At 33.3% G+C, this 25,521-nt stretch overlaps 1 protein-coding gene across 5 annotated transcripts in view; it reads left to right on the forward strand.

The window, feature by feature from the left end:
- Positions 1-25,521, forward strand: part of LOC148629743 (potassium voltage-gated channel subfamily B member 1-like) — a 123,105-nt gene that overhangs the window by 46,967 nt on the left and 50,617 nt on the right. For all 5 annotated transcript variants that reach the window (XM_088556408.1, XM_088556371.1, XM_088556366.1 and 2 more), the window contains exon 2: positions 4,164-4,208. In XM_088556408.1, coding sequence (XP_088412534.1) covers positions 4,164-4,208 — 45 coding nt within the window. The remainder of the gene's footprint in view (positions 1-4,163; positions 4,209-25,521) is intronic.

Consider the following 25,521-nt stretch of genomic DNA (forward strand, 5'->3'; position numbering starts at 1 on the left):
AATAATACAATAAATTAAACTTGAACTGAAATAGCAAACAGTTACAGTCGTTGATAAAAAAATATTTTATATTCAGTAAGTAGGTGATACTCCAGGTCAGTAGACGAGAAATACTGCAAATATACTGAACCATAAATACACTTTTGATATTTTGTGTAATAAATCATGTTTTAATAAAATACAATAAAAACGTAATCCATATCATCTGATAGGATTAACAAACGTTCTTTGCTTTTATAAAATAAAGTCAAGCTTTTAGGTTATCTCATGTAGTCCCAAGACGGATATTGGTTGAACAACAAGTTATGCTTTTTATTATTCAAAACAAGAAAATGATACTTATGTACACTCAAGTACAATGTAATCTGCCGTGGTAATCAAGTAACTTATATTTAGATAAAACATGGGTTACAGATACATAATGAAATATAAAAAAAATAATCATGAATTTGTCATCTATGTAAGTCGATACTTGTTGCGCATCAACTGTCAAACTAATGCAATGAAATATTAGCACATGATCCGAAAGTCATCGGTTTGTTATAAGAAATGAAAAAATCCGATCTGATTATCTGAACTTGATTAAAAATAGATGTAACGCTTAATATAGAAAATGAAATGTTAGCAATTTAAAATATCACTGCTTTTCCAGAAATAACCAAAATGTTCCTTTCTAAACAATTAATTGTTCTTTGGGCTTAGTTATTCGCTACATAAATACTACAAAAAGTAAGATACAATTGAATTACGCGGAAAGTTATACTTATTGTGATTTATTCGATTGATTTCACTTAAATACAGTGGATAATTAAATTGAGACCATTAATAAAAGTCATCTCAAATGAAACACAGACTTGCACTCATGGCAATAATATTATTACGACGGGTTTTCCCTTGAACGTACGTAAACTACTTCATCAGTTGGTAAGAAACTTATTAGCATATGTCTTCATTTAAATGATAAATGGGTGTAATTTTGTTACGAAAATTCAATTTTCCAAATGTCTTTAACTTTAAATATAGCACTAAATCAAAGGAGCTACAACTGCTTTGTTAGTTTCAATATATGTACAAATAATGACTTTCAGATTTATATGGCTTAAGACTGTTACTATATTGCAGTGATGAGAGTTGAAACCGTGGTTTTCCTTTTCTCTATCATCATGCTTGTTTCTATTTTTCATTGTGCTCTGTTAACCTTTTAATTAAACGTATTTTAAAATGAAGACTGTCAAACCTTAAACGCTCTCAAATAAACACCATAGTCCTTTAATTTGTCAGCCCTATCATTTTTAACTTTTAAAATGGTCAAATTTGTTTTGATATACAGTTTTTATCGTCCTTACACATTCTCCTAATATGTCCGATATGTCCGGCTTTGGTAGGAACTGTGAGTTATCATCATCCGAAATATCTTCCGGTTGAATTGTCCGGTATCGATAAGCTGGTTACGTCATTCTCGTAAACATTCGGATGCCATGTTTTGATCAGCTCTATACTGAAAACAGATTCGATTTGTATTCAATCATCTTAGATAATGTTTCCTAAACTGACGTGATTCTCAATTGCATTTACCAAGTATACGAGCAGGAAGCTGCCATGATGCTGTTTTAAAACCCCCGATTTTACATGCACGTATCGGATACTGATGTTTTTTTCTGGCCAAAGGTATACAGTACCTACTTGATAATACAACCATTTACGCTCCCTTCGGGGCGCATGAATTGAATGGTGAATACAACTAATGTAATTAAATGTAATTAAATGTCAAGAATTTGGTAACAAGATCGATTGAGTTATTACCTTGACTATAAAAAAATATAATGCTGAAATGAAAAATGTGAATCCAAATCAGTTTGGAAAGCGTTTACTTTTCCAACTTTTGTTTTTGAGCAGTCAAGTAATTGATTGTTTAAGTACTTCAAAGAATCAGGCAATTTTGTTGTGGCACATGAAGAAAAAAACGCAGATATTTTGTTGCAGTATCCAAGTAGTCATGCCTCATAGGCTCAAGAAATAACCATCAAAGTGTTTGTAAAGTTTGCCTTTGTAAGATTGTGATGGACTAAATTTGTCGATTGACTGATTGATTGTTGGGGTTTAACGCCCGAGCAGCAATATTTCACCAATCCACTACCTGGGGCACACAACCCATTTGCTCTGTGGGCAGAGCGCCCCAGCCCTGAGCACTTGTTTAGTCGCCTTTTACGACAAGCTTAGAGCTGCTGCGGGCCTATTCTTTTGATACCTGGACCCTCACGGGGCCCAATTTTGTCGAAATGCATTGTGTACAAATGATGGGGAAAATTCGCCTACACTTTTTCCCTATATATGTATTAAAATATCTAAGTAACAGATGCTTCATGATAAATTTAAAAAGGGTTTTGGCTGTGTTTTAGTATTGTATATATTAAAATTAAACAAAAACAACTTTAGAATAATGATGTGCCACCGTTTGCATGATTCTTACACAGAATGGTAATTAATAAAGGTAAACCAAATGATATAACTGGAATAAGAATTTTTAATAGCCATCTCATTTCGAAGTGTAGAGAACTTGTTACAAAAAGTAAAAACACTGGATTGTACTAGTTTGCGTAAAAAATATTGTTCGTTTAAGAAACTACTCTTTTTCTAGTGGCAATCAAAACTTGTCGACCCTATTATCCTTGTGTCCAATTCTTTTTTCCATTTCATCATCATTTCATGTTCATTTTATCATCCATTTCATGTTCATCGTCTGAATTTAACTCAAATATTGCTGCTCGGACGTTAAACCTGAACAAACAAACAAAGAAGAGAAAAAAAAGGAGGGATGGGCAGGGTCGGGCAATTTAGCCTTCTGTGGCGGAGCGCAAAGGTTCCTACTCCTATCGAATTCCACATCAGAGTTCTTTAACGTGCGAGGAACATGGCATCTTTCCCAACACGGTGCACCACTATGGTTTACGGTCAGGTTTTCCGTATTATAGCCTGACAACCCCAGCATGTAACACGCCAGGGGTACCTCATTGCACCACCTGGGGCACACATCCCAGTTGCTCTGTGGGCAGAGCGCCTAGCCCCCGCCTAGGTTTCTGAGCACTATTTAGTCGCCTTTTACGACAAGCTTAGCGCTGCTGCAGGCCTATTCTTTTGACACCCGGACCTTCACGGGGCAAGTACTCTTTTAAAAAAAACAATCATAAAGATGGCATTTATGTTATCCATGCATCAATTTTTTTTATTGTTCAATAGTCGAAAAGTATTTATTGTAGTTTTCATACAAGGTTCTTTTTTGAAACAAATAATTTAAACGATATTTAATATGCACTCGCTATTGCTAAAATATATGTATCACTGGAATGGTATGTTAAACCAAAATTCATATTTCATATAGGTTCCGTAAGTATATTTTCTGGATATATGGGTTTTACATATTATTAACATGCTTCATTACTTAAAGTATGAATCACATATGTACGGTAATAAATATTGTTGATTTTCCTTCACGGAGGTCTTGACAAGTTTTACGTTCTTCTTCACTGCATTGAATTACAGGCATATAATAAATCGCTTATGTCTATAAAAATATAAAATAGTCAATAACGATAAAAGTGGAACTGAAAAATAAATCATGTGCATAATGTCTTCTGCTGCAGATGTTGTCTAAATACTGATCCGCCGTTGCGAAATTTAATTGTATTGTTTGCCTTTTCTCAACAAAAAAAAAAACTACACCATTTTGGTGATGCAACCGTAAAAAAGGAGGATTCTTTCGGTGCAGTGAAGTGTTGCTACATGCAACATGTTGCATATATTTCATAAGTTCAAATATTGACCATTTTAGATTTGTAAAGAACTGATATTTGCATAGGTGTATGTTTTATAAGACAACTTAAATAATATCATCATCTCGATAGAAGGGTTGTAATTCAGATTCGCGCGATAAATAAGCAATGCAGGAAATAAAATCTGCATTATCGCTCTTTGACTGGATTAGAAATGAGGTGATAGAGTCGACTACCAGAAAAAAAGCTAATTATATTTAAAGCAAGTTTGACTCCTCCATATGAAACATGAATCAATACTTTTCTGTCACAGATGTTTCAAACCTGTAGATTATAATATTTTCTGAGCATGAGTTATGGATCTTGAATTACAGGTTTGTTTATCTATTTCAGGCGTATGTCCAGCCTTTCCTCGCCTCACCATGTGGGAAGCACAAGGTAAGAATTATATGCAATTCTATTCAGTTCGTTGGTGGATCGATGATAAGCACTGTTAAGAAAAGTTAATTTGCATTCAAGTGTGATAAGGCTTTTAAAAAGGAAATTTTCCCGTTACGTAATCTCTTAAATAAAGTTTTCATGACACTTGTGTAGATTTTGCTTATCAAGCATTTCCTGAAAAAACTGAAAGCATAACTGCTTGATTGATTGATTGTTGGGGTTTAACGTCCGAGCAGCAATATTTCAGCTATATTCAGACGATGAAAATGAAATGGATGATAAAATGAACATAAAATGATGATGAAATGAAAAATGGGATGGGATACAATAATAGGGTTGACAAATTTTGATGGCCACTAGTAAAAGGAGAGGGATGGATAAGGTCGGGCCTCCTGTTGCGGAGCGCAAAGCTTCCTACTGCTATCGAATACCACAACAGGGTTCTTTAACGTGCGAGGAACGTGGCATCTTTCCCAACACGTTGCACCTTTATGGTTTGCGGTCAGGTTTTCCGTATTATAGGCTGACAACCCCAGCATGTAACACTCCAGGGGTACCCCATTCCACCCCCTGGGGCATACAACCCAGTTGCTCTGTGGGCAGAGCGCCTACGCCCGGCTTGGTTCTGAGCATTATTTAGTCGCCTTTTACGACAATCTCAGCGCTGCTGCAGGCCAATTCTTTTGACACCCGGACCCGCACGGGGCCATAACTGCTTGAAAGGCAAGAACTGATATTTGCTTTTTTTACCGTTCGACTAAAAGTTTTACTTTACTTTATTTTTCTGTATTGTTCTAGCAATTTCATCAGAACTTGACAAATGTTTGTTTGAAGCAGGTCATATAACAAACGCTATAATTAATTTTTTTAATATATTTTACATTATTGAATTAATATTTCAATCTGTACGGGGGCTCTTTGTTTATCGAACAAAATCATTGATGTACATAATTATCATAAATATATTGTGCTGTTCTACATGACACAGGCAAGTAGCATGTGCAATCGACATTTTAGAGGAGTATAATCTCAACCCTTGTATGACTAACTGTAGTAGTCTAAATTTTAATCGTAAAATATCCTACAGTACAATAAATTGCAATTACTTAGTATCATAATCTGTCGCCATTTTCATTCCCCCTTTTCATGATTGCTTTAAAACATTTGTTTGCTAATAAAAACCTTAATAGCTGGAATAGTCATATAAACAGATCTTGTGTGCTCCCTCCCGTAGAAAATATTTACCATATCTAATTATTGATCTCTAATTTTTTTTTATTGCAATGACTACAATTTGGTTGTTGGATGCATCAACCTAAAGATTATTTCACGTCATGCCAAAATTTATCATTTTAATTACATTGAAAAAACTTTCTTTTACATGAAGTCCACATAAAAATACTCGAAAGAACACGCCTGAACTGCTTAAAGGCATAAGTGGCGAAAATATTTTTGTGTCTACCCAGCTATGTAAATTAATTTGTATTTCATAACTATTATAACTATAACAATTATAACTATCCAAATGATAAGATCGGTGACTGAAATGCACTAGTATGCTGACAAGTCATTTACCTTTTAGTGATAGAAAATATGTTCTCGCCTTTTTCACTATTCTATGTAACATGTTTTCTCATTAATATATTTAACATGGATGTACAACTCAATTTGGTCAATAATAATACGATTCGTGACCATTAAACCATCCAGAACCATTCAAAGCGATGAAGCTTTAATTCTGTAGCTCAGTCATTGACCGGAAGTACATCAATAAAACATTACACAATGTTCATTGGTAACATACACAAGTTACGAATAAGGTACGATATACGTAGAGTGATATAAAAGATCATCCTGTTAAATTGATTGAAAGCTAAATAAAGTTAAAAGTTGACAAGTTTTCTCAAGAATTTGTTGGCATCGGATCAAAAGAGTGAAATGATATTTTTGTTTACATTTATCAGTATATTGCACATTGTGATATTAGATTAAATTAGTCAAACATCAAAAAGTTTTGATTCATATTTAGTATGTGTCACTTTCATGTTGTCTTGTTAGCTGCCTGCATCTGTCTGTTAATATGTACACACGTGGTTGAAGGAGTAATCAAGGGAACCAAGGTTATAGCTGTAATCAAAAGAATGCAATCCAGGGACAAAGACCAGACATGGAAAACAGACATACACAACAAAGAACATTAAGTAACTAAAATATTACATACGAAGTAGATAAAGCAAATGAGCAACTTGGACTCCACTAAAAACTGGCTCATAAAAAGTCAATTCCGGGGTAGACAAACGAGGAAAGGAAAACTTATGACCCGTTGAATAAATCAGTTTTCATGATACACCATAAGTCCACGAGTTCATGATGACGACCATAAAACTTCTGCAGTGATGACTTCAATCCTGTAGCAACATAACTCTGTTCCAGAAGCCTATTTGTTAGAGTTCTAGCGCGATACAAAAAGTCTGCGTAGTTTCGGCAAGCTCTGGCATAACGTATGAGTTGTGATATGAACACTCCATACCCAGGTGCTGAAGGGATCTTGCCACAGATGAAAGAAAAGTTGACAATTTTGAATGAAAAGTCATCACGTTTGTCGTAAAGTTTGGTCAGTAGTTTTCCTTTACCATCGATTGCTAAGTGTAGGTCAAGATATGAGGCTGACTTCACAGTGTCTGTAGTATCCTTTATCTCAAGTTCTTTGGGGTAGATGCCATGCATCAAATCCCCGAAATTAGGATTGTTTAAAGATAATACGTCATCTATATAGCGGAAACTGAGATTAAAGGATCTAGCCAAACGATATTCTTTCGGATCAGATCAGCTATAAAGTCAGCCTCATAAGAGTGAAGGAATAGATCAACAAGTAAAGGAGCACAATTTTTTCCCATTGGAATGCCGACCGTTTGTTGAAAAACATGTCCACCACACTGGACAAATATGTTGTCGATGAAAATTCTAGCATTTTGTAAACATCTTCCTCTGTATATTTGGAAGATGATTTGGAATTATTTCTTACAAAGTATGAGGAATCTCTACCAAGAACTATATATTTGTCTCTAGGTGTACCATCTTTTTTGGAAAAAAAACAACGATGAATAATGTTTTTTAAGTCGGGATTTTAACTGAGTATGGGGAATAGAAATATGCAGTGTTGAAAAATCATAGGTTTTGATGCTAGTGTATTCTGATAATAGTCTTGAACTGATTGTCTTCAAAAGATCTTTCGAATTTTTCAGGATCCACATTGAATTAATACCACTACGGGAGTAACAAGTATTGTGGTAGGTCTGCAGACCCTCTTTGACAGTTGTGAGTATAGAAGTTAAAAGTTTTGATAGAGGTTTGCTGGTACATTTTGCAGATCCAGCTATGAAACGTTGTTTGTATGGATTTTTGTGGAGTTTAGGAATCCAGTACATTGACGGTAAATCACAATCATCGTCCTTGGTAGAGGGACCAAAAGAGGATTTATGGTTTTCCACAATCTTTTCTTTGGAGAGTGTGGTAGCAGTATAGGTCTTGTCACTGCTATTATTTTCTACGTCTACCTTTGATAATAAACACTGGACGTAAAACGTTTTGCAGACAAAAACAACGTTGTTTTGGGCTTTGTCTGCTGGTACGACAACATATTTGTCATGTATAGTAGACAATGTTTTTGCTACATCTGTGTCTTTGAAAACCGATGTAGCCTTGGCACTCATTGACCTACTTAAAACTTTCATTCGTTTCAAAATCACGGCCTTTAACTACTCTGACAGAGAATCAATGTCTTCTTCTCGTTTTATCCATTTTCGTGCATAGTCCTCGACGGCATCCATAAGAACTTTGAAGTTATAATTCCAATTTATGGAGCGTGGTTCACGGTACTTGGGACCTTTAGAAAAGATATTACGCAGAGATTCGTTTTCGATGATGGTTAAATCTCCTGTAATGACGTGACCAGAAGGACCATATTTGATTGATTTTTGGGGTTTAACGTCCGAGCAGCAATATTTTAGCTATATTCAGACGAGACCATATTTGAATGGAGAGTTTTTGCAAGAACAGTCAGGTGGTTTAGCCTTGAAGTCCTCAATCTCGAGGTTCTGCAATAGCCTTTTATAATTGAACATTTTTGATGCAATGGGTGAAGTATAGGAATATGAAATAATTGGTATGGATTTGTCTGTTGAAGAATTGGACAATTCATTTATCAATCTCATACAAAAGTATCTGGTTTTGTTTTTTTAATTTTCAGAATTTTAGTTTCCGAGTACTAGGACTCTAAATATGCAAAATGTGACATGGACATGAATACCGTGTATTCCTTTTGTTGTTGTTGTTTTTGTCTCTGGTTTTGTTGTTTGTTTTTCTTTTTTTTTCTTTCTTTCTTTAAACTATCGTTTTTCGTTTAGCACCTTAATAAGTGGAATTACCACTAAATATCTCGATCGTCTATTAGAAATTTATTGTGTTTTATTTGTCATTCTGTTCCTTTGTCCTTTTATTTTTCTATCCATATTGTTCTATTACTATTTTTTTTATTTCAATGTAAATATTTTAAAGTATAATGTTTCCGTATGCAAGACGTTTAAAGACAAATTGAGATGTTTCTTAATTTAACATCAAGGAAAACAGTGACTCAATAAGTAAGAAGGGATAACTGATATTTTTCTATTTCAGAAAAAAAATATAATGTGATTTACGGAGTTTAAGTTCGACAATACATATTTGTATATTTTAAAATGACCTTCAGTATAAGTATAAACCAAGCTGAGTTTAACACGTCTCAGTTGTTTTACTGAAGTTTTACACAACTATCAAGCGCATTTTTTTTTTCAAATCATATTCAAAGAACGTTTTTTGAAGAAAAGAAATACCTCGTATTTCAATATCAACATTTTCTATTTTATGTCATGAATTCAAACTTAAGTGTATAATTGAAATGCTCATATTTTCTGTCGACGTACCCTCCTACATATTATTTATCTTCCCAGTATCAATTTGATCCGATGGAGCAGTGTAGCGAATAGAGTAGTCATATTCTGAGACGTTTGTATAATATTGATTTGTTGTGACATGCATCATTAATTTGATCCTCTATTCTACATAATAACATCTAAATGAACTTTCTCGTACTACCACACATCGTGTACTAAGTTACAGCGCTAGATTAATCCTAAGAGGAGGAATGACCCGGCCAGCGGAAGCTGTATTTTTATATAGCCTAGCTGGCCGAGTGGTCTAGGGCGCTGGACTTCGTGCAGGCGGTGTTGCCATAGATGTCACAGCGGTACGAGTTCGAGTCCCATGGAGGGAACGACCAAACATTTGCATCGCAAATTTGACAGTTCTAACATCGTTACCTTTATATATATATATATATATAAACAATCGTTGTCCATGGTATTTTTTTTACCTTTTCAGTGATAAGGTTTGTTAGTGTATGTACAGTTTCACCTAATTTTCTGTTATTCTGTAATCAATTATGAAAATATACAAAATGTTTAAAATAAACAGCTCCTTTTCGAAATAATTGGTAACATTCTTCTTTGTGCCATTTGTAATTTTCATAATTTCTTTAATCATGATCACCTTCGGTAAATATGTGATAATCAAACCTACTATTTTATTTGCCTCGAAGCTCATTTTGTTGGAGTATAGGAAAGCCCACAAACAAATGTACCTTGAAATAAATGCTAATGGAAATTCTTTTATCACTTTGCTTTTGACTTCTATTACAGTTTGACATTTACTAAACCTAATCTAATGCATGTCTTAAGTCAATCTTATGAGGAGGTGAGAATTATTACTACAGAAGTTTTATGGTCGTCATCATGAACTCGTGGATCGTTACGGTGTATCCATCTGCATGAAAACTGATTTGTTCAATGATTGATTGATTATTGGGGTTTAACGCCCGAGCAGCAATATTTCAGCTATATTCAGGCGGTGAACATGAAAGGGATGACGTGTCATAGTTTTCCTTTCCTCTTTCGTCTACCCCGGACTTTAGTTTTTATTAGCAACTCGGTGGATGTCTCTAGAAAAGCAGAGAACGTTTATCCTACCGGTGCACCTGGTCCATGCTCCCAGTTTTTGGTGGAGTCCAAGTTGTTCATTTACTTTCGTTAGTTTGTATGTATTATTTTAGTTTCTTCATGTTCTTTGTTGTGTTTGTCTGTTTTCCATGTCTGGTCTTTGTCCCTGGATTACATTCTTTCGATTTCCGCTAGCTCTTGGTTCTCTTGATTACTCTTTTATATCTGGAAAAGACACAAAGAATTGCATAGAGATGTGTCATTTAGAATTGGTAGGATGCTAAATGTATCAATGTTTTATATATAAGTATTTACTGTTAGTGGTTTGCAACAAAATTGATAACTTTACAGGTCAGAAATGAAGAATTTTTATTAGTGTATTTAGAACCGAGTAAAATTATTTTGAATTATCAGAGCATGATAATAATAATAATGCATGTTCTCTGTTGGACAGTGGTAATAAAAAAACAGGAGAGCAAATAGATTATACTGTTTTGATATAATTTTAAAATGTTGGTTGTACTATACTTAAATAACCATCTATAGTTTTTACTTTGGAATAGTTTAGTTTTGAAGCAGCAGATCTAATCGGATTAAAACAAATATTGTGCGGATTTACTAGAGGCAGTTTTTGATTATGTTTATAATAAACTGAGCAATACGTTTCATACCAATTATTTTCACACATATCTAGTTTGTAATATTCTACGTTTAAAATTTACACAAGTCAGAAATAATGTAGATGTGTTCAATCTTTATATATGGTCATGGAAATTCAGATATCTTCAACAATTCATGATGAAATCGAATGATGCTATTAGAGACTTTAAATTATGACTTAGTTATTGTCTATTTCATTTATTAGTCCAGATGTATATTATTATTCTAACGAATGTATGCATAAGAAAACATTTCATTTTTTTTCTCTTTGTAAGAATTTGTTCAAACAGAAATAAAAATGAAATTCTTTAAAAGCTGTTGCTCCTTACAACAATGGAATCAATGAACATACAAACATCATATGGTATGCATTAATGTTGAAGAAGGGTGGGAACAAACATGGAAAGGTTTTATTTTCCTTGAAGCTTGTGTTGATTTATTGTTTAATAATCATAATAAATCAGAATACATCATTAGTTATTTTTTCTTTTAAGCATTTGCCACTAATGCCTTATTCATAAATAAGTGATATTATTTATCTTAAGTTTCAATACAAATTCCTAGTCATTTTATGAATTAATATGTTATCAAAATAATGTACAATTGTTTTTCGTATTGTAACCAGTTTAAATAAAACGCATTAATTTTCGCGGTTGCTTACAAACGTATTTTCGCGGATTCTGTTAATTGAACATATTCGCGGGTATCAATTTTCGACGTTTCAAAAAATGTAAAGCGTTGTATAGTGTTAAAAATCAAATTTGCTGGTACTATTATCGCTCTTTTCTGTCCAGAGCGAAAATTAATTATTTTACTGTAAACATGTTGGATAATCCAGTCTTGAAAATACTAGTAGATGACGCTTGTCATTCTAAGAATTTTTTTTAGATAAAACAAAATTAAAACTTTCAAAATTAACAAAGTTATAATAAAAAAAAATAGGAAGGGCAATATCAAAAAGAACAAGCTGGCTAAATCAAGGATAAACCGCCAAATAACATTATCAACTTTGTTCATGGCTTGGTACAGGAATTTCATTTAAAATATATTTATATCAAGAATTTTTATATTTATGAAATTTTCTTCTATCACATGGCCAATACATCTAACACTTTTTCATTAAAAAAAAGTCTACCTCTATCTATTGTTTTTTTTTTATGAATGATATGACAAAATACGATTGATTGATTGATTATTGGGGTTTAACGCCCGAACAGCAGTATTATGAGAGGATTAAGATGAACAACTCCACATGTTGGTAATATTTTGCTAAGTAAATTTGTAGCTCATTTTTTCTTTTAGTAATACATAAAAATTAAATAAATTTGTCGCCAGGGACCTATTAAAGAATTGCTTGAAAGATTAAGAAAAATATATCTGAAAAATATCGAATATTAGAAAGCATCAATTGTTTCAGCGTTCCTTTTTTTTTTTTTCTTTTTTTTTTGCTCATTTTGTTTTGTTTTTTTTGTTTTAGTTTTGTTTTTTTATTGTCGTTTTTTGTCGGAAGACTTGTGATATGTTCCTTATATTTAGTGCAAAAGAATATATCAATGTTACCCTTCTACATCTATCTAACAGTTGTTTGTTTTGATGAATGAAATAATATGCAAATAGCTTGACCTATTGGCATATCTTGTTTATATAGATGCTTGACGATTATGCTCACTTGCAATACGACGGGTGTCGCTTGCAGAGCATGACATGTTAACCCTTCCGGAGCACCTGATATCCCTCCCAGATTTTGTAGGAGTTCATATTGTTCGAGTTTTAGTTTTTGTGTGACGTCTTAAAAAAACAGCTATTATGTAGCGGAGGCACTATAGTCCGTCCGTCCGTAATAAATCGTGTCCAGGCTATATCTATGATGTATTTTGGTGTAAGCATTTGATAATTGGCATGAGGGTAGAACAGCACAAGACGACGTGTTGTGTATCCGGGCTATAACTTTTTTTTTGGTGTCTGCTTGTGATCTTAGCATGAGTGTAGATGAGCTAAACACGATTTGTCAGGTTCCATGTGACTTATGTCCTGGAACTTCGACCTCAAGGTCAAATTATTGATTTTTGCATACAAATTCGTGTCTGGACTGTTACATCTTTGTCTTTTGGTATAGGCTTTTGATGTTTGGTATGAAGGTAGACCAACTCAGGACAAGGTGATTCGTACCATAATTGACCTTAAGGTCAAATTAATGATTTTGGCATAACTATTGTGTGTCCGGGATGGAATGAGTTTTTGTTTGAAAAATTGAATAGGGACTGCTATTATACTGGAATTTTACCAAATCGAGCCCACAGATATTTATTCCATCCTAAAGATACCTAGTTTTCCTTCACTTCAGTTTAATGTGTAATCTATAATACATGGTTCGTTGCATTATGTGTGTAAGTGGTCTATTTTTCCTGTGTTCACGTTCCGGTCTTGTTTTTTTTTTTGACCTATCCTACTGCTGTTGCTTAGATTCGTTGGTTTATATTTGAAGAAATTTCCCTACACAAAATACGTAGGTTTGTGTTTCATCTTCTGTACTGTTTTGACTACATGCCTGATTTATTCTACCAATTTTGACTGGTGGTAATTTCCTGCAGCCCATTTATATTGTGTGTGTGTGTTTTTTTTTTTTTTTTTGATTTTTTGTATTTTCTTTGTTTTTGTTTTTTTTATAATTATTATTACCCTTAATATATGTATGTTTGGTTCTTTCTATTTCATAAGTGAATACGTTGTCAAAATTTAGAATATGAACTTCACATGTTGGTAATAAAGAAAACTATCATGAGTATATCAAAAACCGAGTCGAACAATACTGAATTATCTGAAAGTGATTATAAAAACCCACAGCATTTCGACCACGCATCTTTAGAGGGACTCCTTCAAAAACTGAAGGCATAGAACAGGATTCTTGAATACTTGATATTCTCTGGGTTTTTTTTTAAAGCAGTCATTAAGTTTTTCTACAGTTCCTATAATGATACTGCCAAGAAACATAAGCCTATCATTATGATGGACATAGGCGAATCATAACAATTGGAAAATTATGATAGAACACTTCTATTTACTTAACCTTGCTGCTGGTCCGAGAATCTGGTAATGAATTTGAATGAAGAGAACTTGTATAAAATAAGCCTTTTTAAATAAAGAAATTCAAAAGTTACTTATAAAAAGAAACGAGTGAAATTTCATCAAAAATAAAAATTATGAGCATTTTATTTTCATTTTTTTTAGTTATGTATAGTATCACTTCAATTTGAAAGACCCTTTATTCTAAAAAAAATGCTTGTTGGCCTCAAACTTTAATTCAACACTAGAAATAGTATATATTCTTTTTATCTTTTGCTAAATTTGCAATATTTATCAACACCACATATTTAAGATCCCTATTAAGTATATCTATATTTTATTAGGTATAGTTATATATTTGCGTCATTGTATTAACAATGACATCTACCAGGTGTCTGTGTGTATTGAGAACGTTTAATATTGGTTGTTGATTATAGTAAAGTCACGTACGTCATATTTTGTTACTTTGTATGTATTATTTTGGTTATTTTATGGTGTTTGTTATGTGTGTCTGTTTTAAATGTCTGGTCTTTATCCCTGGATTTCATTCTTTTTTATTTTCGCTAGAATCTTGAATTCCTTTATTACTCTTTCAAACATTTCGTTTGTATTATTGGTTTTAATGACGAAGAATTAAAGTAGTAAGTACTGTTTTTTGCCTGATAGTATTAAGTACTGTGTGTTGTCTGATAGCATTAAGTACTGTGTGTTTCCTGATAGCATTAAGTACTGTGTGTTGCCTGATAGCATTAAGTTATGTTGTAAATTGCCTGATAGTATTAAGTACTGTGTGTTTCCTGATAGTATTAAGTACTGTGTGTTGTCTGATAGTATTAAGTACTGTGTGTTGTCTGATAGTATTAAGTACTGTGTGTTGCCTGATAGCATTAAGTACTGTGTGTTTCCTGATAGCATTAAGTACTGTGTGTAAATTCCCTGATAGTAATAAGTACTGTGTGTTGTCTGATAGCATTAAGTACTGTGTGGTTCCTGATAGTATTAAGTACTGTGTGTTGTCTGATAGTATTAAGTACTGTGTGTTGCCCGATAGTATTAAGTACTGTGTGTTTGCCTGATAGCATTAAGTTATGTGTGTAAATTGTCTGATAGTATTAAGTACTGTGTGTTGCCTGATAGCATTAAGTACTGTGTGTTGCCTGATAGTATTAAGTACTGTGTGTTGCCCGATAGTATTAAGTACTGTGTGTTTGCCTGATAGCATTAAGTTATGTGTGTAAATTGTCTGATAGTATTAAGTACTGTGTGTTGCCTGATAGTATTAAGTACTGTGTGTTTCCTGATAGCATTAAGTACTGTGTGTTGCCTGATAGCATTAAGTACTGTGTGTTGCCTGATAGTATTAAGTACTGTGTGTTTCCTGATAGCATTAAGTACTGCGTGTTGTCTGATAGCATTAAGTACTGTGTGTTGCCTGATAGCATTAAGTACTGTGTGTTGCCCGATAGTATTAAGTACTGTGTGTTGTCTGATAGCATTAAGTACTGTGTGTAGCCCGATAGTATTAAGTACTGTGTGTAAATTTCCTGATAGCATTAAGTACTGTGTGTTGTCTGATAGTATTAAGTACTGTGTGTTTCCTGATAGCATTAAGTATTGTGTGTTGCCTGATAGCATTAAGTACTGTGTGTTGCCTGATAGCATTAAGTACTGTGTGTTGCCCGATAGTATTAAGTACTGTGTGTTGTCTGATAGCATTAAGTACTGTGTGTAGCCCGATAGTATTAAGTACTGTGTGTTGCCTGATAGCATTAAGTACTGTGTGTTTCCTGATAGTATTAAGTACTGTGTGTTGTCTGATAGTATTAAGTACTGTGTGTTGCCTGATAGCATTAAGTACTGTGTGTTTCCTGATAGTATTAAGTACTGTGTGTTGCCTGATAGTATTAAGTACTGTGTGTTGCCTGATAGCATTAAGTACTGTGTGTTGCCCGATAGTATTAAGTACTGTGTGTTGTCTGATAGCATTAAGTACTGTGTGTTTCCCGATAGCATTAAGTACTGTGTGTTGTCTGATAGTATTAAGTACTGTGTGTTTCCTGATAGTATTAAGTACTGTGTGTTGTCTGATAGTATTAAGTACTGCGTGTTGCCTGATAGTATTAAGTACTGTGTGTTGTCTGATAGCATTAAGTCCTGTGTGTTGTCTGATAGTATTAAGTACTGTGTGTTGTCTGATAGGATTAAGTACTGTGTGTTGCCTGATAGCATTAAGTACTGTGTGTTTCCTGATAGCATTAAGTACTGTGTGTAAATTTCCTGACAGCATGAAGTACTGTGTGTTGTCTGATAGTATTAAGTACTGTGTGTTGCCTGATAGCATTAAGTACTGTGTGTAAATTTCCTGATAGTATTAAGTACTGTGTGTTGTCTGATAGCATTAAGTACTGTGTGTTGTCTGATAGCATTAAGTACTGTGTGTTGCCCGATAGTATTAAGTACTGTGTGTTGTCTGATAGCATTAAGTACTGTGTGTTGTCTGATAGTATTAAGTACTGTGTGTTGCCCGATAGTATTAAGTACTGTGTGTTGTCTGATAGTATTAAGTACTGTGTGTTGTCTGATAGCATTAAGTACTGTGTGTTGCCTGATAGCATTAAGTACTGTGTGTTGTCTGATAGTATTAAGTACTGTGTGTTGCCTTATAGCATTAAGTACTGTGTGTTGCCTGATAGCATTAAGTACTGCGTGTTGCCTGATAGTATTAAGTACTGTGTGTTGCCCGATAGCATTAAGTACTGCGTGTTGCCTGATAGTATTAAGTACTGTGTGTTGCCTGATAGCATTAAGTACTGTGTGTTGCCTGATAGTATTAAGTACTGTTTGTTGCCTGATAGTATTAAGTACTGCGTGTTGCCTGATAGCATTAAGTACTGTGTGTTGTCTGATAGTATTAAGTTATGTGTGTAAATTGCCTGATAGTATTAAAGTATTGGATGCGAACATATGCTACCTCTTATGCTTTCCAATCCTGAGAAAAAAGATTTTTCTTTTCAAATGATAAAACCTTACTGAAAATTGCTTATGAAAATTCGAATTGTAGTTTTTGTTTACATTACTGATCTGACTTATCGAATATGAAATTGTTATAAATAGTTATATATGTGGCTATAATTAATTGATACATTGTTAAGTCCATAGTCCTCGTGAATTTTAGATTTTACATGCATTTTCTTTGAAATTCAAAAGAACCCTAGCATACATAACGATAATATAATTATACCATGAACACTGCAAAATATCATGCCGGATAGAATTTTATATTGCATGAGTTCTACGAGGATAATATTCTCCAGTATTTATGCAATAACCCTTTTATTGTATGGCAAAGTATGTTATTCTGCTGGTTCTATTAATTCGTATTTGCGGAACATAAGTTTTGTAGCAATTGAACCAATCAAGATAAATTATTATATATTTTATTATTCTTAATTTTTTTTTCATTGGAGGATGTTCCTTTGTATAAATTACAAGATCGATCGGTAGAACACTAATAAAGTTAATACATGTATATATTTAGAATTTTAAAAAGTTTAAACGATAACACGAAGACTAAGTGCATATAAGTCACCGTATCAACTTAATTTAATGTCGTGATGATCATTAAAGAACCCGATGTTGAATTTATTTTATCTGTTGGACAAACGTTTTTTTTTCTAATGGATAAGCCTATTTCCATCTATGGAAGTTTTCTGGTGCATAATTATTATATTTAAGCTCGGAAGGAAAGGGGTATACCTCTCATTGAAATTAATTCTGTGAAGTAGGTATGATCTAGCTTAACTCAGTGGATACCCTTTTTACAGTCGTGTCAGTTTCAGAGAATCGAATCACAGGTTAATATTCATATCCTTTAGTCTTCAAGTGTTACGTGTTAAACACGTTTAATTTGAACTCAATTTACGTTAAAGTGTATGCTGGATTATCATTTTGTACTCATCTACGAGAATGACATAATTTCTTTTCATGACATTACAATTTAAATTTACAATACTATACTAAGTGTGAATACTACTTCAGCTTCCTGTCACTTTTCTTTGAAATGTTATGCAATACAAAAAACTCAATAGAGACTCGGAAAACGACTGAACTCCGAATGTGTAAGAAAATCCCCATGGGTCATGGAGTAAGCCAAATTGAATAGAACTTTAGATGACTGATTGAGATCCTTTTGACGGATTGTCTGAAATGGTTTGAGGAATAAATAACTGTATTAGATGCATAACCTTTGTTTGTCTTTAAATATATCATCATATTCGTATATCTATATATAGTGAATAATTAAACACAGTTAAACCCCTGTTAGGTTGATGAACTTGATTCCTTGAAGATAATAGAAACATTGTTTGAGACATTTAAGGAATGACTGTTATATTTTTTCGGTCTATGAAGAAATGACAACAATCACGTGGTGCACACTAAATAACCTGTGTCATTTCAAATAGACCGAAAAAATATAACCCTCATTTGTTATAATTTAATTCAAGTACCAAAGTTCAACAAGTAAATAATTAAAAAAGTTTGAAGACGTCACAGTCATGGCAAAATTTGGTCTATGAAATAATAAACGATATTTTTTATCCAATCAGAAACTGTGTTTCTTCTGAAATTAAATTATTGACAGTTGTTTTGTCCCTAGACATCATTTTTAATTATTGTGTTGATTGTTTGGTTTCAATGATGAGTCAAAAAAGATTGAACATTCAGCGCTTTTAAGTTACTTTCCATCTATCAATGTATGTATGCTATGTTGTTCCTTCCAAGTTATTGCCATCTTATTGTTTTCGTTATAATGCTGATGCCCAGAAGTAACTCCTTTTAACACGGGTACGGCATGCCAAACTTTGGAAAATATTTACCATTGGTGTTTTTGAATTTATTTAATAAAACACAGAAACACCAATCATACAATGTATGTATTGCAAATCTCGATATGCTGTATACTTGTTTCAATAAATTTTCCTATTGGCGTTTATAGTCTTTACTTAGAACTGTCCGAGCTCAACTCTTTTTGTAGGCAGTACCGGGAGTATTGAAAGTAATTTACAATTTAATCTCCGAAAACCCTTGTCTTGTTAAAGCATTTAATGTTTGTAATCGGTCTGTTTTTCTATGTTGTCGTGTGCCCTAAGGGTTTTAAACGTAATATTATTTGTAGGAAAATTTATGACGTCCAGACATAAAAATTATTAATACGGGTTTTTTGTTTTCTATGATCCTTGATTTTCGAGTTTTCTGTCGGAATTATTAATTTTACTATATTGAAACAAAAAAAAAATGCTCAGTTTTATGTACAATACACTATTGTCAACAAAACGTCATTTTTATTTCACATAGCATATTTTTGGAAAATCTAACAATAGCTCCGTCTAATGAACCATATATTATGTTTACTCACATTCTTTTCTTTGTGGTGGATTAAGTCGATATGAAATCGCCAATAATCCAGCTTTGTTCCTCGTCATCCTTCTAACGTTATTAAGACAACCCACATTCACAAAAAATGGATGTCTTCGAAGACTAAGGCCACAAATTAATGCAATATTTTATTCCTAAAGGACCACGGCCGACAGTTCAGATCAACTATAAATATTCAAGAGAGATAATAGGTATTACTGTTATTTGATCAGGAAAGTGTAAACATTATCAAGGGGTTTATTGTTCAGGTCTGTTGTCGCTGTAATTGTGTATGAATTTCAAACAAGTGTCTAACAAGTCTTTATATTAGATAGATGAATCAGTACATATCTTTATCGTTTGTTTCTTGGTAAATCATTTTATAATTTACGAACAAAAGTTTATCTATAACTTGATCTCGTTGTTTATAAGAAATAAAAACTTGTTCATAAATGTAAAGGAACCGTTGTCACATATAACTCTTCATTTACTGAACCATTTACTTCTAGTTAAATCATAGTATGCATCATTCTATCAACATTTTTTACCTCTTCGTTGATACGTGAGTTTCGGGATCTATATGAATCACAAACAAAAAACATGTCGAAGCATTATCGGTTCATCATTTTGAATTCTTTAATGTAGTTGATGATTTTACAGAAATAGTCAATACATAGTCTTTACAGATACATATTAGATAGAAGCTCTCTATGTGTCCCAAAGGAGAAGTACACCGAAATACTGATAATGGATTCTCTGTCAATAGGAATTAAACTCTTTTGTGCAGAAACCAAACTGTACCGTACCAAATATACGCTGAACATTATAAATGAGTTTTTCTCTCTTTCTATGCGATTATGGATTTCCCCAAACGGAAGAATATTCTTCGGCTTTTCCCAAGTGCGGGGGTTGGACAAAAGATTGTAATTGCCTTATTTCAGATGGAGTTAATTCCGTTAATGCATGGCATGGTGCATTTCCTGGGCAGCTATCAATACCAAGGAAATTATTGACAAGAATATCATAGTCTATAAGAGAACTATAGAGGAAAGTTTGTTATAAGTCTTCTTAATACTCATTACTTGTCTTACAGGTACAAGTACAGTCACATTGTTGGTATTTTTGTATTTATCTATCAGATTCAGCATCTGCTCATTTGATTACTTTTTTACCTAAAACCTACACTTTTTGTTTACTTTCAATGTAGGTTCGTTTGTCTTGAGTGATTTTTAAAAATGGACACTTGATCGCTTTTACAACAATGATGTCTCTAAGAAAACTTTATATTATTTCATTCAGAATACTAAGTTTGTTTATGTAACTCATTAATAAGGACGGAGTGTTAGCAACGGCCTACATATATTTAGATGTAGATGAAACATGCATGGCTCAAAATCGTTCTGTCGAGAGTAACGTATTTCAGAAATGCCAGTTGTTTGACTATTTAGCGCAGCCGAACAGCGTGTATTAGTGTAAACATGTTTTATTTAGAAATTCAAACAATAGTATAATAACATAAGTACAATGTAAGGAAAGGATTCGGAAACAAGCTTTAAGCTTTTATAAATCCGTTTCCTAGGTAATTAAATGACAAATATGTATAAATAGTGCATGCTCGTACTCTAATAATATTTACGAACAATTGAATAAAATATGATGAAAACTTAGGTTTTTGGTATACAATATGAAATTGAAAATGAAGATGAAAAAGAGAGGGAAAATGACTTGTGGGCAAAAGTACAGTGAATGTTAGTTTTAAAATATACAAAACAGTCAAGTAAATCTCTTACTTTTGATAATATACAACTGAGTAAAGTTAAAAAATGGCAATGTTTTGATCATCATTCAGTTGGTTAGATCCAAAGATTAGAAGATTTGTATTGATTTCAACAGGGATTTCAGCTAGCGAGGCTAGAAGTTCAGTTCTTAGAGTTCGATATTTTGGACAGTGGAATAAAAAGTGTTTAGTGGTTTCAATTTCGCCACAAGTACAAGTAGATGAATTGTCAAGATTAAAAAAAAAATAAATGGGAATTAAGGGCGCTAGAATTTAATCGCAGTCGTGAATATAGTATTTGTCCTAACCTTGTACCAGTATAATAGTAAGCTGGTACTTTATCATTTTGACTACGCGCTTAAAGATTGCAGTAGAATCTACTGCCTTGACATTTACATCTAATTCGTTCCACAGTTTTACTGTTGAAGGTAAAAAATAGTCTGCGTAAATATTAGTGCGAGTAAAAATGTTAGCGATATTATTTGCTTGTCTATTGTTATGATTGTGGCGATTTGCAATTGTACCAGGGACAAGATCTGATAGGTAATTGGGTGTTTTGTTATTTAACATTTTATGGAAAAGAAAAAGTTTATGAGTTTTACGTCTGGAAGCCAAAGTTTCCCATTTAGTTTCTTCATAAAGTTTTTGTAAAGTAGTAAGCCTTGTCCCACCAGTTACAATTCTTCCTGCATCGATTTGAACATTTTCTAACTTATCTATCAAAGTTTGATTTTGAGTATCCCAAATGGCATTGGCATATTCTAAAATGGGTCGAATGAAAGACATATATAACTTTTCCAAAGTAAATCTATCAAGAATCATTCTACATTAATTTTCCTTAGAACATTTAATCGGTTATACGCTATTTTGATAATGTAATCGGTATGATCATGCCAAGAGCCGTTGTTCGAAATCATTAGACCAAGATGCTTATGATTGTCTACAGACTGAATAGGCCGATTATTCAAATATAACGTGGGGTGAACAGGTTTATTGTTTTTCCGAGAAATAGTAATAGTCTCTGTTTTTCTGGCGTTGAAGTTAACTAACCATTGTTTAAACCATTTATGAATTTTAACTAAGTCGTCATTAAGTATGGAAGCTGTGTCGTTAGGGGAATCGACTACCAGGAAGTATGGAGGCTATGTCGTTAGGGGAATCGACTACCAGGAAGTATGGAGGCTGTGTCGTTAGGGGAATCGACTACCAGGAAGTATGGGGGCTGTGTCGTTAGGGGAATCGACTACCAGGAAGTATGGAGGCTGTGTCGTTAGGGGAATCGACTACCAGGAAGTATGGGGGCTGTGTCGTTAGGGGAATCGACTACCAGGAAGTATGGGGGCTGTGTCGTTAGGGGAATCGACTACCAGGAAGTATGGGGGCTGTGTCGTTAGGGGAATCGACTACCAGGAAGTATGGAGGCTGTGTCGTTAGGGGAATCGACTATGAGGAAGAGACTGGTATCATCCTCAAAATAATCTGATGTTTGCTTTTATATCAGTTACTATACCATTGATAAATAAGATAAATAACAGGTGACCAAGAATAGAACCCTGAGAAACTCCAGCACCAATGGGTAACCATTCCGAAGAAGAACCATTTACGACTACCCTTTGAGACCTTCCCTCTAGATAATTTTTAAACCAATTTAAAAGATTATCCTCAATTCCAGCCTGTTTTAATTTAAATAAACCCTTATGCCAGACCCTGTCGAAAGCTTTGCTAATATCTCAGAAGATCACTTTAATTTCTTTGCCGCTGTCCAATGCTGCGAATTGATTGACCACGGAGTCTCCTTTAGTAAAACCCGATTGTATATTATTATGATATTCTCAAGTAAATGATTATGTACATGTTTATAAACACAGCCTCCATGACCTTAGATATTACACATAAGAGTGAAATAGGACGATAATTTTAACATCATTGGAATTATTACTTTTAAATATGGGGGTTACATTAGCCCTTTTCTATTTGTTAGGATATACTGCATTTTCTAGTGGTAAATTAAAGAGTCTACACAGTGGATAGTTTAAGATTCAAGCTGATACTTTAAGCATGTGCATTAAAAAAAGTCTCGCATATTTTTATTGGTGGAGACATAACGGAACATTATCAATAAACTTAAATGCTATTTAAGTAGAAGTAAGTGCGTTCCTGGTAGACAAAGCATAAAATCATATTATTACACAAGATTTGGAACTAGTTTAAACTGTTTAACTTTATTACGTTCACTTTAAACCTCAATACTCCAGTTATAGATCTTGTAGACACTGGCGTGTGGCTTTTTTTATGGGGGGGGGGGGTAATTTCACTCTCGGTAAAAAGTAGGTTGAAGGTAACATTTTGTGTTTATTTGTCTCGCCTGCGACGAATGTCTTGGATGGCGAGACTAAGGTATTACTTTATCAACGTTAAGATTCTGATTAGGTCATTTTAATATGGACCACTTATGCTTGGTTAGTCATATTTGGTATGCAACTTTATCACTGGCAATTCTGTATCTATTTCATGCATATGCCTCACATTCATGGTCTATCGACTTCAAAATTTTAAATTTCATGTTTTAGATTTGATGTCAAGTTTTCTGATAAGGTCAATCACATATGAACCATTTTTTGCTAGGTCAATCATATTATCATATTTGGTATACAGTTGCATTAGCAGTTCTATATTCATTTCATGCTTATGCCCCTGCAGTTACAGTCTGTTGACTTTAAATATTTAAAGTCTTTGTTAAGAATCTATTTTATGTTTAAGTCAATTAAATATGAACCACTTGTACTAGGTCAATCATATTTGGTATGTAGTTGCAACGACATCACTTCTTTCTTTTATGCATGTACCCCGTCAGTCACGATATATTGACTGAAATTATACTTCACCGAAATATCACTTTGTCACAGTTCCAATGCAAGCAATAAAATATGCCTAAACAACTTGTCCACTTTGGTGGGGTCAAATGGGTGTATGGATATTATAAAGAGTTCTTAATATATAAAATTAGTTACAATGTCCCTATCAACGTCCATGTGCTACCGGCTAGACGTATTTCATTGTCGTGTCTACAATCCTGTAATGACCACAGTTTCAAATAAATTCGTCTAACCTGGACCATTTTTTTTATTTTTGTTTTTGCCAAACCTATATTAACACATTGACTTCTTTCATAGCTTGTAAAAATGTCTTTATGCTCTCATACAAGGGTACAACTTACTAGACATGAAGCTCTAATGGTTACCCATTCCATTTATATCAGATAAAGACTAGATGAGATTGCATTTCAGTTTTATGCTCTTGCTTACAATGCTTTGGACAAATTTCAAAGTCAAAGAATATCATTAAAGCAAATGGACTAGGAAAATCAATTTTGACGCGAATAGAGAGTTCTATTTCTGTCTATTATTTATCATTAGAATTTCTTGTTATTATCCAGACCTTGCTTCGGCCTTTGATTCCGAAGATTCCGGAATGAAATCAATACAGAATAACACAATTATCTCGAATACTTGATATTGTTTCTGTCCTCGGAAACACTTTTATGATGTTCATGTTGGAACGGTATGTTAAACAGGTATACCCACATACATGAATGAAGTTCACGTGTCAGTATTGTTTGTTTCAACTTTCTTGGATTCACGTTATAATACTGGCAACAAAGAGTTCATTTTAAGACTTCCATTTAGAAAAATAACTAATTTATGTTGCTCTAACCATTCACAACAGAAAAGCTTCGTTTTAAAAATCATTGTTTTCAATTATGCGTATAAACTGTACAAGACATTGTCAGGTTACATGATCATATGTAGCATGGGAGAGTATTTATACAGAGTATCATCACATTGATTAAAAGTGCCATTTTCATGCAATTTTCTTTTTGTGTAATACTTGATAGTTAATGCTTTCAGAAACTAGAATAAAAAGTATTAAGGCAATGTGCGTCTATTGCGAAATGCAGTTAAGTAGAAATATGTCAGGTGGGGAATGATTATTCCTTTTTATCATCGCATTAGATGATATAAAACAGTTGATGACATCCCATCAATAATTGTGTATAAACTTTCTATTATCTCATCTTCCTGGAATTTTCTGGCTTACTCACAATCTGCTTTCACCAGGTGAATGATCGAAACTTGTGAAAATTATTGTGAAAAACTGACAAAGCAAAACAATGACAAAGTATGAAACCATTGTCTATGTTATAGATGGGATATAAGTCAGTTGTTTTAAATTATGTTGAAGCTTAGTTTCATAAGAAAATACAACGGAAAAAAAGAATATACACCATCCAATGATATTAATGATTAGGTGTTTCAGAACCAATATAAGCATACGATTGACAACGCGAACACAGCCATTTGTT

This window comes from Perna viridis, chromosome 1 (genome assembly GCF_037379345.1).
Source record: "Perna viridis isolate PV_CMFRI_1.1 ecotype Kerala chromosome 1, ASM3737934v1, whole genome shotgun sequence".
NCBI classification, from domain to species: domain Eukaryota; kingdom Metazoa; phylum Mollusca; class Bivalvia; order Mytilida; family Mytilidae; genus Perna; species Perna viridis.